Source organism: Rutilus rutilus (assembly GCF_951802725.1).
Source record: "Rutilus rutilus genome assembly, chromosome: 5".
Lineage (NCBI taxonomy): Eukaryota > Metazoa > Chordata > Actinopteri > Cypriniformes > Leuciscidae > Rutilus > Rutilus rutilus.
The window spans coordinates 40,455,214-40,469,240 of record NC_140213.1 but is presented as its reverse complement, the minus strand read 5'-3'; the positions used below and the strand labels follow the sequence as shown (position 1 = coordinate 40,469,240).

General features: G+C 36.7%; 1 protein-coding gene across 1 annotated transcript; it reads left to right on the top strand.

Annotated features, from left to right (window-relative positions):
- Nucleotides 1-287: 287 nt before the first annotated feature.
- On the top strand, nucleotides 288-12,889 carry fan1 (FANCD2 and FANCI associated nuclease 1). The gene is made up of 14 exons (XM_084408562.1): nucleotides 288-344; nucleotides 659-1,912; nucleotides 2,494-2,634; nucleotides 2,737-2,935; nucleotides 4,759-4,992; nucleotides 5,366-5,497; nucleotides 5,574-5,682; nucleotides 5,796-5,915; nucleotides 6,034-6,198; nucleotides 6,341-6,506; nucleotides 9,389-9,492; nucleotides 9,609-9,803; nucleotides 12,145-12,273; nucleotides 12,433-12,889. Exons 2-14 carry the CDS (start codon nucleotides 727-729, stop codon nucleotides 12,568-12,570), a joined length of 3,018 nt encoding a protein of 1,005 aa, XP_084264688.1. The 5' UTR covers nucleotides 288-344; nucleotides 659-726; the 3' UTR covers nucleotides 12,571-12,889.
- Nucleotides 12,890-14,027: the final 1,138 nt, after the last annotated feature.

The following is a 14,027-nucleotide window of genomic DNA, read 5'->3' as shown; positions in this document are numbered from 1 at the left end:
GCAGAATTTTCATTTTTTGGGGTGAACTATCCCTTCAAAATTACTTGAAGAAAAAGATTCTCCTTTAATATAATTAGGCTATACACAGTCAAACATCAAACAAAGTTGCCACAGTTTTTTTTTTTTTTTTGATACAACGCACGTTGCTATAACAGCTTTTTAACAGAGAAAATATGATGAAAAGTTAAGTTTGTTTTAAAATATAACTAAATTGCCAGGCTGTAGCAAACGAAAGCTAGCAGACGGCAATGAAGCTGACTTTTATTTTGAAAAATAACAACAACAAAAAAATGGCGCCATGAATTCTCGCAGCTAGCTTCACATTTCACTTCAGCACAAGACAGGTCTGTACCGGTCTTTACCTATGGTCTGTACAGTTATTCGCAGATTTATTTATAATTGTATAATATTTATTTTATTTATAGCTTAATCTATATTTTAAATTATTTTTCGTTTCATAATATGTTTTATTATTTTTATTATTTTATGTGGCATGGCATTCTGTGTCAGCCTTGCAGAGTCTGAAACGAACAAATCAATGAATTGCAAAATAATGTAATCTTTGAATGTAATGAAGCAGCCTTCCTTTACATAATCCAGACATGTCTAATGAATGTCACCCTGTCCTATGACTATTTTGTCTTTTATGTACTTTCAGGTTCAGAAACAAATAATCAGCCTGTTGTTGTTTAGCTGGTTGATGGGATAACATATGAACAGACCGGTATGGAGTCTCGGATGGGGAAAGGCAGCTCTTCTAATAGAGGCAGTGCCAGAAAACTCTCGGTCACGAAGAAAAATAGCCAGAGAGTCAGTGCAATCAAAGAGAGAACAAGCAATGGAGGTGGGGCTGCTTCCATAACTTCATTTTTCAGGAATACACCACCTTGTAAACTGGCCTGTCCTCTGTGTGGCAAACTTGTACCTCGTTACAAGATTAATGAACACATAGACTCTCAATGCCAGAGGTTTCTTGGAGAGGATCATGAAGATGCATTGGCTGTCAGTGATGACAAGCAGGAGAAAATAACCAAAACACCCTCTAAAGTTGCAGTAACTCGAAATAGCGGGAAAGAGAAAAGCCCAGGAGAGAAAGATGCTGATACGAGTCCATATTTTAAAAAGAACTGTGTGATGAGGCAAGAATCATCCAAAACAAATGTACAAACTAAAGCGGTTAAAAAAGTTGGTCTTGGGAGTTTATCCTCTAAACTGTCTAGAAGAGCACTTAGGCTTTCAGGGGAATCTGAGACGGATAATACTCACGTCTCTGGAAAAGAAGAGGCCTGTAATGCAGAATCGAGCAGTTCACAGAAGGAAAATTACGTGAGGAGTTTAACTTTTGAATCTAAAGCCGATGGCATGGATACAGATGACACGCTACCAACAGCTTCAATCCAACCTCAGGTGAAAAACGTTGAGAAATCTGTGGCAGTTCTGGCAGAATCTAGCAGCAGCGCTGACGTTCAGTCAGTGAAATGTTCATCCTCATCCAGAACAATGAAGCGGAAGTCAGAGGAGGTGCCAAAAAACGACACAAACACTACAGAAACCTCCATCATACATAAGAAAAGTAGATATATTCAAAGTAAAACTGAAAACAGACAGGACACTAATGTCAAGTCAGATCAAACTGATGCCTCGTCCAGTGTCTATGATGTTTCATCATCAGAGAGTCAAATCAAAAGCAAGACCATGTATGAGGACATTGAGACTACAACACCAGCTAATGAACCCAAAATGCTTGCCGTAGAGAAAGCCAATGAGGATTCAGAGCATCAGCACACCAGGCGGCCGTATTACCTGCAAAACTTTCGGACTGTCCTTGAGGCGGTGTTGGAAAATGAGGATGATAGGCTGCTCTTCAATGAAGATGACTTCTCAGCAATTCACACTTTTCAGCAGCTTTCAGGTAGAGGAACTACTTCAAAGTCACTTTGAAGTCTCACTTCTGTGCTTATGTGCAATAATAGTCTTTTAAAACTCAATGCACTCCAGGGAAGTTATGTAACATACACTATCATTCAAAAAGCTTATGGTCAGTATGATTTTTTTTTTTAAAGAAATTGATACTTTTATTCAGCAAGGATGCATTAAATTGATCAATAAATATCAAGATTTATCACAAAAGATTTATATTTCTTCAAAAAAATCATCCTGAAACCTGAAAAAAAATGCATCCACAAAAATATTAAGCAGCACAACTGTTTCATCACTGATAATAATAAGAAATGTTTCTTGAGCACCAAATCAGCATATTTTAATCTTTTCTAAAGGATCATGTGACTGAAGACTGGCGTAATGATGCTGAAAATTCAGCTGTGCATCAGAGGAATAAATTCCACATTAATTAAATTAAGATAGAAATAATTTATTTTAAATAGTAATTATATTTCACAATATTATTGTATTTAGTGTATATTTGATCAAATAAATGAAACCTTGGTGATCACAAGAGACATCTCTCTCTCTCCCTCTCTCTCTCTCCTGTAGTTCCTGGTCAGATGCTTTATGTCCGTCTGTTCCAAAGGAAGCTGAAATGGCTTCAGGTCAGCAAGGTGGAATATACAGAGATCAGCTCAGACCTCAGACCTGTTTTTCAAGAACTGGTCGCATGTGGCTTCTTACAGTCAGGTTAGTGGTGAGATTTGTCGACCCTTTTGATTTATCAACAGTTTAGAACCCGATATCAGTCAACATACTTAACTGCAGCTCATGACTTCTTCCCTATGACAGAATCGGAGCTTCACGACATCCAAGAAGTGTTAGATCTGCTTCCTGCACCAGAGCTCAGAAACCTGGCCAAAACATTTCACCTTGGCCGTGGAGGGAATGGGACTCAGAAACAGCAGTTGGTAGAAGGGCTGCTCCAGCTGGGGAAACAGCGTTCGCTCTTTGTTAGTCAAAACAACACGTCTGCAGTCATTCTCAAGAGGTGAGATGTTCAAGATACATGCAGCATCTGTACTTATATTGACTGGGTTTCATTACCTTTTAATTTAAATTGTATAATTGTACGTTTTATTATGATTGCACTTTGTAAAGCACTTTGTGATTGTATCTGTGAAAAGCGCTCTATAAATAAATTTTACTTACTTACTTACTTACTTATATCCCAGTAAGTGATGTTGGCCAAAGGTTATGGTATTAGGTAATGTCATAGACATTAAATTAAAAAGATGTGTTTAGCAGACACTGATTTATACAGTGCCTTTAAAATTTTTTAGGTCAGTTAGATTGTTTTTAAAGAAATTAATACTTTTATTCAGCAAGCACACATTAAATTGATCAAAAGTGACAGTGAAGACTTTTACGTCATTACAAGACATTTCAAATTTCTATTTCAAATAAATGCTGTCTTTTTTTACTTTCCACTCATCCAAGAAAATCCTGAAAAAAAATCACAGTTTTAAAAAACAGATATATATACAGTACAGGCCAAAAGTTTGGAAACATTACTATTTTTTAATGTTTTTGAAAGAAGTTTCTTCTGCTCATCAAGCCTGCATTTATTTGATCAAAAATACAGAATTTTTTTTTTAATATTGTGATATATTATTACAATTTAAAATAATTGGTTTTCAATTTATTATACTTTAAATTATCATTTATTTCTGTGATGCAAAGCTGAATTTTCAGGATCATTACTCCAGTCTTCAGTGTCACATGTGACATCCAGTCTATCACATGATCCTTTAGAAATCATTCTAATATTCTGATTTATTATGAGTGTTGGAAACAGTTCTGCTGCCTAATATATTTGATGAATAAAACGTTAAAAAGAACTGCATTTATTCAAAATAAAAAAAATATTTTCTAATAATATAAATCTTCTTTACTATCACTTTTTATCAATTTAACACATCCTTGCTGAATAAAAGTATTGATTTATTTCAAAAAAAGAAAAAAAAGAAAAATTACTGCCCAGTAGGCTAGTGTATATTGTTGTTACAAAAGATTTCTATTTTTAAAACATTTGCTTCTTTTTTTTTACTTTTTATTCATCAAAGTATCCTAAAAAAGTATCACAGGTTATGAAAAAATATTAAGCAGCAGAACTGTTTCCAACTTTGATAATGAATCATCATATTAGAATGGATCATGTGATAGACTGGAGTAATGATCCTGAAAATTCAGCTTTGCATCACAGAAATAAATGATAATTTAAAGTATAATAAATTGAAAACCAATAATTTAAAATTGTACTAATATATCACAATATTACCTTTTTTTTCTGTATTTTTGATCAAATAAATGCAGGCTTGATGAGCAGAAGAAACTTCTTTCAAAAACATTAAAAATAGTAATGTTTCCAAATTTTTGGCCTGTACTATATATATATATATAAGCAGCACTGTTTTCAACATTGATAATAATTAAAAAAAGTTTCTTGAGCACCAAAAACAACATATTACACTGATTTCTGAAGGATCATGTGACACTGAAGACTGGAGTAATGATGCTGAAAATTCAGCTTTGCACCACAGGAATAAATTACATTTTAAAATATATTAAAACAGAAAAGAGTTAATTTATATTGTAATAATATTTCACAATATTGCTGTTTTTACTGTATTTTTTATTTAAAAAAAAAACAAGGCTGCATTTATTTGATCAAAAATACAGTAAAAACAGCATAATTTAAAAATCGTAGGCCTAATTTAACAATCTTACCGACCCTGATTTTTTTAACACGAGTGTATAATGTAAACTGTACAAAACAGATGTCCTGTTACGAGTAAAGCTTGTCTTTTTCAGGGCCAAGCAGGCTGCAGGTTCCTGTGTGCGTCTGTGCCGCAGGTCCCGCGCTGTGTTCTCCCGCATCCTGCTCCTGTTCTCCCTCACAGACTCTTTGGAGGAGGAGGAGACGGCCGCTGGAGGTCAGGGGCAGCTCTACACCATTCTGCTGGTCAATTCTGGCCGTCTAGCTTTCCCAGAGTACACTGTACATCGCTCAGCCAGACTGTTTCAGGACAGGGATGACCTCATCAGGTCAGTGTTATATTTATTTTTTAACAAAACTTTGATCAAGTGGTAATCTTACTCCAAAATCAGAAGAAAAGAAAAAGATCCTATTTGTCTATTTCAGGACCATTATGATTTTTTAATTGTGATTTTTTTTTTTTTTTTTATGACAATTATGTATAGTAATTAAAAAAATCTATTTTGTAACACAAACATGTATTAATAAATTAAACAAGCATAAATTATAGGAACAGATACTACCAGGATGTGTGTGTGTATATATATATATATATAAATTAATTAATAAAATATTTAAACATAATTTACTGGTATATTTTGGTATATAATAACTCTGTTATTATTCTAAAATGTTTGATTCTGTGCATATTCTTCTGTACAGGTACGAAACTGCGATGCGTACACTGCAGGAAGTGATTGCTGCAATGCAGACAGGCAGTTGGGAGGACGCCCATGACCTCTATACTACAGCAAAGGCCACTTGGCAGGAGATTAAAGACTCCTGTGACATAAGGTTTGAAAAAGAAATTGCAACTTTCATTTAATTTGCTTGCTGTTATAAGATGGATTGAGTTTCAATATGTGCGCAGTCATCAAGAACAACTGCCTGTTTTTCTGCGGTGTTTCACTGTGGGCTGGACCTACACCCGTATACTGTCCCGAGGAGTTGAGATTTCACAAAGACTTCGCCGCTATGATGTGGGTGGATAATACATGGAATGAATTATGCCATTGTAAACACTTTATTCTTTATATTGATTTTACACGGGTTCATTAATTCAATTATTTATCTTTGCGTTTCTGCATTGTAGGAATCTGTGGAGGAGCTTAGGAATCTTCTGTCCCAGTCAGTGTATTGTGTAACCAGTAGGGGGCGCTGGTGGGACAGACTTGCTCTCAATCTCCAGCAACATCTTAAACAACATGAGCAGGTACCTTATTCGATTGTAGATAAATCTAAACAGAGATATTGTTTTAATGCTACTTGTATATGGGATACATAAATGTTCTTTTAAAGGACTGAATGAATTTGACACCTTTTGTATCCAGGCCATCTGTGCTATTCGGGATGGACTGAATGACCCTCTGGTCCGAACAGGCCACAAATTGTCACTTCATCAGCGAGCTTCCCGAATGAAGGAATCTGCTAGCTTGAAGAAGTACCGTCTGCTGCTACGAGATCTGCCCACTGTGCACGTACAGGATGTCACTCATGTGAGTCTCCATTTCTTCCTTATTTTTGATTATAATATAGTGTTATTCACTGTATATATTTTGTGGTCAGAATGACTAAATACTAAAGTTGTATCTTTTTAAAAGCAACACTGACTTACAGTTTACAACTGTGTTTTAACAGGTCACAATTCGAGGCCAGCTCTTTCCTCACGAGGGTGGAATGGGCAAGTCAGTGTTCCTTAGAGCAGCCAATGAGCAAGGTTCCAGAGAGGGACGAGGGACTATGGTCATGTGTTCTGTTGAGGAACTGGCTCTGGAACACTACAGAACACTTGGATTTGATCAAGGTCTGGCATCACATTTTGTTTGTGCACAATCAAGATGAAGGAAGTTAAAGGATAATTCACTCAGAAATTAAAGTTCTGTTATCATCTACATAGCCTCATTGTCATTTTCAAACCTCAGAAATGACATTCTTTTTTTCTGTGGAACAAAAAATGAGAAATTTTGAAGAATGTAGCCTGCAGTTATAAATGAGGCAGAAGATGAAATCTTGACATCTACTTTACAAGCCTAGCTCTCCTTAGTGCATCAGAGATGTACAGATGTCTGAAACATTCAGAGTGGTTCTGAACCAGATCAGGTGATTCATTGAAAAGATTTGACTTCATTGAAACAAATTTGACATCGCTAATTACGTCATGTACAGATTTACACTGAAAATTGTTTAAATTTCAGTCTGTTTCTCTCTTTAAAAGCAATATATGACTTCAGAAGCATTCAAATATAAATGATAAAGACCTCTTTTATGATCCTTAAAAGCTTGAAAGCTCCAGTCCTCATTCATTGTAATTGCGTGTAAAGTACATTATTTTTTTGGTGTTTTAAAAAATATATTGTTTCAGAATCATTTGCTAAGAAGAATCAAATATATTTTCATAAAATCATTCAAATTTGTAATTAAAGCTAGCAAATACAAGGATTCCCAAACAATTTTTGTCAGCCTAACCCCTTTGATCTAAAATATTTGCTTAAAATACTGCCTGAGATTTTACACGTTTGCATGTTCACGGTTCTCTGATGCCGGATAATGGTTACGTGCAGGGGTTAAATTGTGATTTATTATGTGGGGGGGCTCTCCCTAGGGGGGTCCGGGGGTATGCCCCCCCGTGAATTTTTTTGAAAAATAAACTATTAAATGGCATTTTCTGGAGAGTTTTGTGCAAAGAAATGGAGAAATTGAGTCTTACATGATATGTGAAAAACTGCAAGGTTAAGAGCATATTTGCATTGTTGTAGTATCAACAGGTATTAGGACATTTAGCATTTACATTACTGTTAATCAGCAGTGGTGGAAGTAACGAAGTACAAATACTAAGTTTCTGTAGGCCTACTTTACTTAAGTAGAATCAATAGTGCATACTTTTGACTTTTACTTCGTTACATTTTGCAGCAATTATTATACTTTCTACTCCACTACATTTCTACAACGTTTCGTTACATTTTCTGATCAGTTTTCCCCCTGCCAAAACAGGGATTGAAAAAAATGTCCTGTTTTCGGTGCTGATGCGGTGGTGACGCGTTCATGTAACATGTGAGGGCGGCGCTGCCAATAAAGCACCTAAAAGTTGTCACAAAGAACCGGTAAAAGTAATGATTAATATGTAAAATATTATAGCAAGGAGACATTTTAATTGTTTATTAATAAACAAGAGTTTTCTGTGTCAGTGCCCTGCATAGATGAAGTTGACGATGCTATCCTCGCAATCTTCGCAGTAGTGAACTCGCCAGAGAGAAATGCACATTTCATACGGATTAGGCTACTCAAGCAGCGGTCTGTTTTCTTTTGTTTTGCATTGTTCTGTTTAAAAGAAGACCTTCCAAGCTTTCTATAGATATATTTATCAGGTCTGTCAGGCAAGTATAGCTCCCTTATACGCTGAGTTTCGGTTCATTTATGAGACGAGAGTCCAGTTCACTCGCCGGCGCGTCCGTGTCGTGATTATCTATTGTCTATATACTATTTTTACTTCTTGTTTATTACAGGCAATTGTTTGATGAAACATTGATTAAAATTAAGATACAATTAATACAAAACGAAATTCATTTTAAAGAAAGGCTTTGTGCTTTCTGTTTGAGGTCTCAGTGAAAGTTTTAAACAGTCTTTTAGTGCCGCTTTCAGAGCGGTCCCGTCCGTAACATTGTTTTTTCCTCATAAATGCGAACATGAAAAATAAAATAAAATAAAATGAATATGTTATGTTCTGTGAAGAGCCAACCCTTCTTCATCCGGTGGGTAGTATTGCTTTGGTTTGCAGTGTAATTCACAGAATTACAAAAACATATTTTGCCACCTAAAAGTTAAAGATTTTTTTGTGTCACGTCCACGGCATGTGTAGCCTATTTCCCTCATATTAAATAAAAAACGCTTGATTACACATTGTATTACCTTGTTATGATAGTGACCCACAATGTGCCAAACATTTTTCCTTACCTTGTCATTCAAGGCCAGGGCACTTTTTGTACAACCAACGTTGTGCTGAACTTGACAAAACTGATCTGTTGCTGCAGCGGCGGTCAGCAGCTAGGTTTTTTTTTTTTTTTAAGGCAGTAGAAGGTTCTGGAACTTTTGCGCGCTTCCACATCCCGCACAACTACGGATCTCCCAGGAACATTCATTATTGCTGCGTACATTTATCCATGTCGGAGTTCTGAGTAGTAGTTTATCTGTAGATGCGCATGGCATGCGCGAGCGGTGCGCGATCATGGTCGACTGACAACGAGATTAAGCAGCTGAACAAGAGTACGGGCGTGTTCCGATTGTTCTCATCTCAGCTCCGCCGAGACAAAATAGACATGCCATTTCAAAATCGTTCATTTATAATCAGAAATATGTTTTCAAAAGCGTCACTTTCATCAAATTTTATGTGACATAATTTCCAGTAGGCAACTGACTGCAAACGAGCAGGCTTATGTGCCGGGGCTGAGCCCCGGAGAGCCCCGGCCCAATTTAACCACTGGTTACGTGCAATTAAGCCAATACAATTTTGAAATCTTTTTTGTTTTTATTTTTAAATTATTCATTTTACATTTGTATGATGAATTATTAGCTTTAAATCAACTCACAAACCCCCTTCAGTTGCCACACGACCACGAGTTTGGGAAACCCTGCACTAGCGCATACATTCTGCATTCTTTATGTTGCTGTAATCTGTTTTCCCATTTTAAGGTATTCACGGAGAAGGCTCTACATTTTCCACTCTGTTTGGACTCCTCATGTGGGACATCATCTTTATCGACGGGGTTCCTGATGTCTTCCGAAACCCATACCAGGTACAGAATAATTAAGGAAGGAATGCTGTGTGCTTTACTCGTTCAGGGTCTCGCTTTATTGTCAGGTCATACCACCCCAAGAGATCAGTGATCAATGACTCTATGCCCTTTCCCAGACTTGTCCTTTAGATTTGCACACTGATTGTTTCTATGGTAACCGGCGGGAAGCCATCGAGGCTCGCGCTGAGATGTTGCGCGAGGCGTCTGCAGAGACGCTGCAGGAGCTGCTCGCTGATGTGTGGACCGCACAAGAGGGGAGAGTGTGTGCGCTGATAAACTGGGAGCGCTTCTCCTCTCTTCAGCAGGCACAGGTAATCACAGATTCTTTACGCCATGTTCGTTCTTACATACCATCTTGGTAATAGCTTTCCGGCAGCTCCGGTCTACTTGAATGGGGAACCTTTTTGCAAAGATTAACATATTTCGGTCACACTTTAGATTAGGATCCAATTCTCACTATTAACTAACTATTAACTATGACTTTTGCCTCAATAAACTCCTAATTACTGCTTATTAATAAGTAGTTGTTACGTTTAGGGATGTAGAATATGGTCATGCAGAATATGTGCTTTATAAGTACTAATTAACAGCCAATATCCTAGTAATATGCTGATAAGCAAGTAGTCAATAGTGAGAAATGGACCCTAAACTAAAGTGTTACCCATATTTAGTTACTAAACCCATATTTCAAATGAGCAATAAAATCAAGTTAATGTTCAATTGTGTTTTAGAGTAAAAAAAACAGACAGCATCTCAATCTAAAAGACAATTGGCTCTTTTTCTATTGCTGCCACATTGAGTTTTGCAATTGCTCCCATTCATTTTTCTACTAGTGGTCCGTCACTCAAAGTGTCTTTAACGTCATTAAAGGGATACTCCACTTTTTTTGGAAATAGGCTCATTTTACAACTCCCCCAGAGTTAAACAGTTGAGTTTTACCGTTTTCGAATCCATTCAGCCGATCTCCGGGTCTGGGGGTCCCACTTTTAGCATAGCTTAGCATAATGAATTGAACCGGACAAGACCATTAGCATCTCTCTCAAAAAAATGAACAAAGAGTTTCGATATTTTTCCTATTTAAAACTTGACTCTTCTGTAGTTACATCGTGTACTAAGACCGACGGAAAATGAAAAGTTGCGATTTTCTAGGCTGATATGGCTAGGAACTATACTCTCATTCCTGCGTAATAATCAAGAAACTTTGCTGCAGTACCATGGGTGAAGCAGGCGTAATGATATGATGCAGCACCTGATAATAGTCCCCAGCTCAGTAGCCTATTATCAGGCGGCATGCGCTGCGTCATATCATTACGCCTGCTTCACCCATGGTACGGCAGCAAAGTTTCTTGATCGAAAGCCTAGAAAATCGCAACTTTTCATTTTCTGTCGGTCTTAGTACACGATGTAACTACAGAAGAGTCAAGTTTTAAATAGGAAAAATATCGAAACTCTTTGTTCATTTTTTTGAGAGAGATGCTAATGGTCTTGTCCGGTTCAATTCATTATGCTAAGCTATGCTAAAAGTGGGACCCCCAGACCCGGAGATCGGCTGAATGGATTCGAAAACGGTAAAACTCAACTGTTTAACTCTAGGGGAGTTGTAAAATGAGCCTATTTCCAAAAAAAGTGGAGTATCCCTTTAATTAAAGGTACACTATGTAACAAATTTAAAATAATGAGTCAATGCATGATCAATCCTTTTTCCAAAACATGTTTTTGTCTTACCCTGATTCACTATGGTAAGCTTATTATTAGTGTTTATATTTTAGACCTGTTGGAATGGTTTACATGGGAAATTGCGTACTTGCATCCCTCGCCCATGCTTATCTTGTCATATTGGTACAAAGAGAAAAGGTGCTCCGGCTACTTTGACGAGTGTATGGTGTGGGAGTGGCGTAGGTTAGTTGTCACAACGAGTGAGAAAGGTTGACATGAAGCAAAAATCTCAAACCTCCGATAAAAAAAAAAAAAAAACACCGATCAGGGGAGAGTCTGCTGGCAAAAAGAGAACTGAGTGATTGTAAAAGTGACAAGGAGATAAATTGAAGAGTTAATTGTAAAGCATCATCTATTTTTTACTACTAGAGAGCCAAAAGTTACTTAGTGTTACTATAAAACTTACATTGTTTAATTTTTTTCTTAGACAAGCATACTTCTCTTAGTGTATTTGAACATTTAGAGTCAGCATGAAACTGAAGTTGCAATAGTCTTTTCTTCCCTATTGTAATATGCATATCTGAGTGAAACTTCTTGAACAAGAAGAAATGTATTGATTTTGCCCACGGGGAATTTATTGGATCTGTCATTTGCTTTAGCTACGATCTCGTGTGAGTGACAGGTTGTCCCTTTCTCGTGCCAGTAAACGTCATCAGAGAAGAGAAATTTCTGCAGGTGGGAAGGGAAGTTATATTGATTAAAGATTACGAGAGCACATGAATTAAAAAAAAATAATGATGATAATAATGCAATATTCCATAAAAAAACAAGGATTATCAGTTTTAATTTTATGGTGACTTTAACATTTTCATTCGACATCATTAAAATATGAACTGATTATACTGCGTGTGCCAGATTGTTCACTACCGTGAACAAGCACATTGTACTTAATTTACTTAAGGCACTTTGTACAAAATTTTCTTCGTCTGGTTTTAGAGTCTAGTAGAGTGTTTGGGTGGCCACTTCTTAAGCGGTGTGGTCCTCAGAATGGCAAAGGACTACAGGCACTGCAGAGGAGGACTTCCAGATCTGGTAGTCTGGAGCATGTCCAACAAGAAGTACAAGGTGAGTCAGAGACGTAGCTTGCTAGTTAGGAATTTCACTGTGTCTTCAACTTTTAAATACTCCACAAAGTAACTTATGTAACCGATTTAATACGATTACGGTGTTACGGAACAACGGAAATGCTTGAAAACATTGCTTATTTGAGTTGTGTTCTTCTAGCTGGTGGAAGTGAAGGGTCCTAATGACCGTCTGTCACAGAAGCAACAGATCTGGCTGGACGAGCTGCGTAAGCTCGGGGCTGATGTAGAAGTGTGTCACGTCACTGCCATTGGAGCACGGGGAGTGAGGCGGGAATGAGGCTGCTGTCACTCTGAGAAGAATGAAGACTCGAGCATGCATGGTTTACCAAACAAGCAAAGTTAGAAATGTTTGAAGCACACAGGACGGATTTAATGTTGTATTAAAACCTCAGCTTGGCGCTGATCTGGTGATGTAACAGAAGAGTATTATTAGGAAGTTTAAAAAGACTTATTCTCCTGAATTGTTAACTTACCTCATGGCACAGAATGGCTGATTTTTATTCTTGTGCTCATTGTAAAGGACAATATATTATATATATATGTACTTTTCTGGTGTAAATAATTTTAAAGACATTGAATAAAAAAATCACATTTTAAAAGTTTTTGTTATTTAATGCTTAAATATTTATGGAAGACATAAGCACATCATTTTAATGAATCATGCTTTTCAGTGTAACCTTTAAACATTATGAAGTTTGCAACATCATGCCAATCACTTTCCTTAATGTCCTATGCAGACCAGACAATCTCAGTTACTTCAACATTTCATTTATAGAACAATGGGGATGAACAGAATCACATAGAGCATTAGAACACTGAAGCAGACTACATATATATATATATTCATATACAGGGCTGGAAATGGGGGGTAACGCGGGGGGGCGGAGTCCAGGGACTGAATTCCGAAGGGGGGCGGCGTTCCAGTTCATATTGTTTAAAAAAAATATTGGGAAATGAAGGGATTTCTGTCATCACCAGCAGAATGTGATGAAACGGGTTGTGAGAAGGAGGGGGAGAACAACTCATTAATAGGATACTCTTTAAATTCTTGGGGGAAAAAAAAGTAATTGGCAGTTGAAATTATTTCAGAGAATTAAATTAGACTAGAGCAACATGTTTACGTAGCAATGTTTAAAAAAAAAAAAAACCTTCATGTCATTTTATTAATTTAGGAAAGAAAAAGTAGGTTAGCTGAAACTGATCTTTGATTCTCATACTAATTGCTCATATGCCTCTGGACACAGAAGGATTGCATTGGCATTTGATTGAAATCCGTGAATCATTTATTTAAGGCCATTCCCGTTTCGAATATGTGATTGTGTATTGTCAACAATAAGCATACAAATATTCGGCATTTCCATTTTGTGGTGTGGGTCATTCATTGCGACATTTAAACTGATTCTCATCTGCTTGACAAAAGCATTTATGCTACTGCCCACTGACATGCTTTTAAAGCTACTGTCAACCATTTTTTTTGACCTCGGTATTTATAAAACCCTGCGTACGGCCCTGATGGTAACATCCTCAAAATATCTTCACATTTCAACCATTGTATAAGAAAAACAATGTTTTATCCAAAAACGTTTATCCAAATTATTTTGTATTTTAGAATGCACATCAGCTTACACTGGATTCACCTTTAAATGTTTAATAATTGTTGATTTTAAGTACTAAACTGAGAGGCTGCTATCCAAAATATTCCTCCGTTTTCTTTAACCCGAGGTCAAATGTATT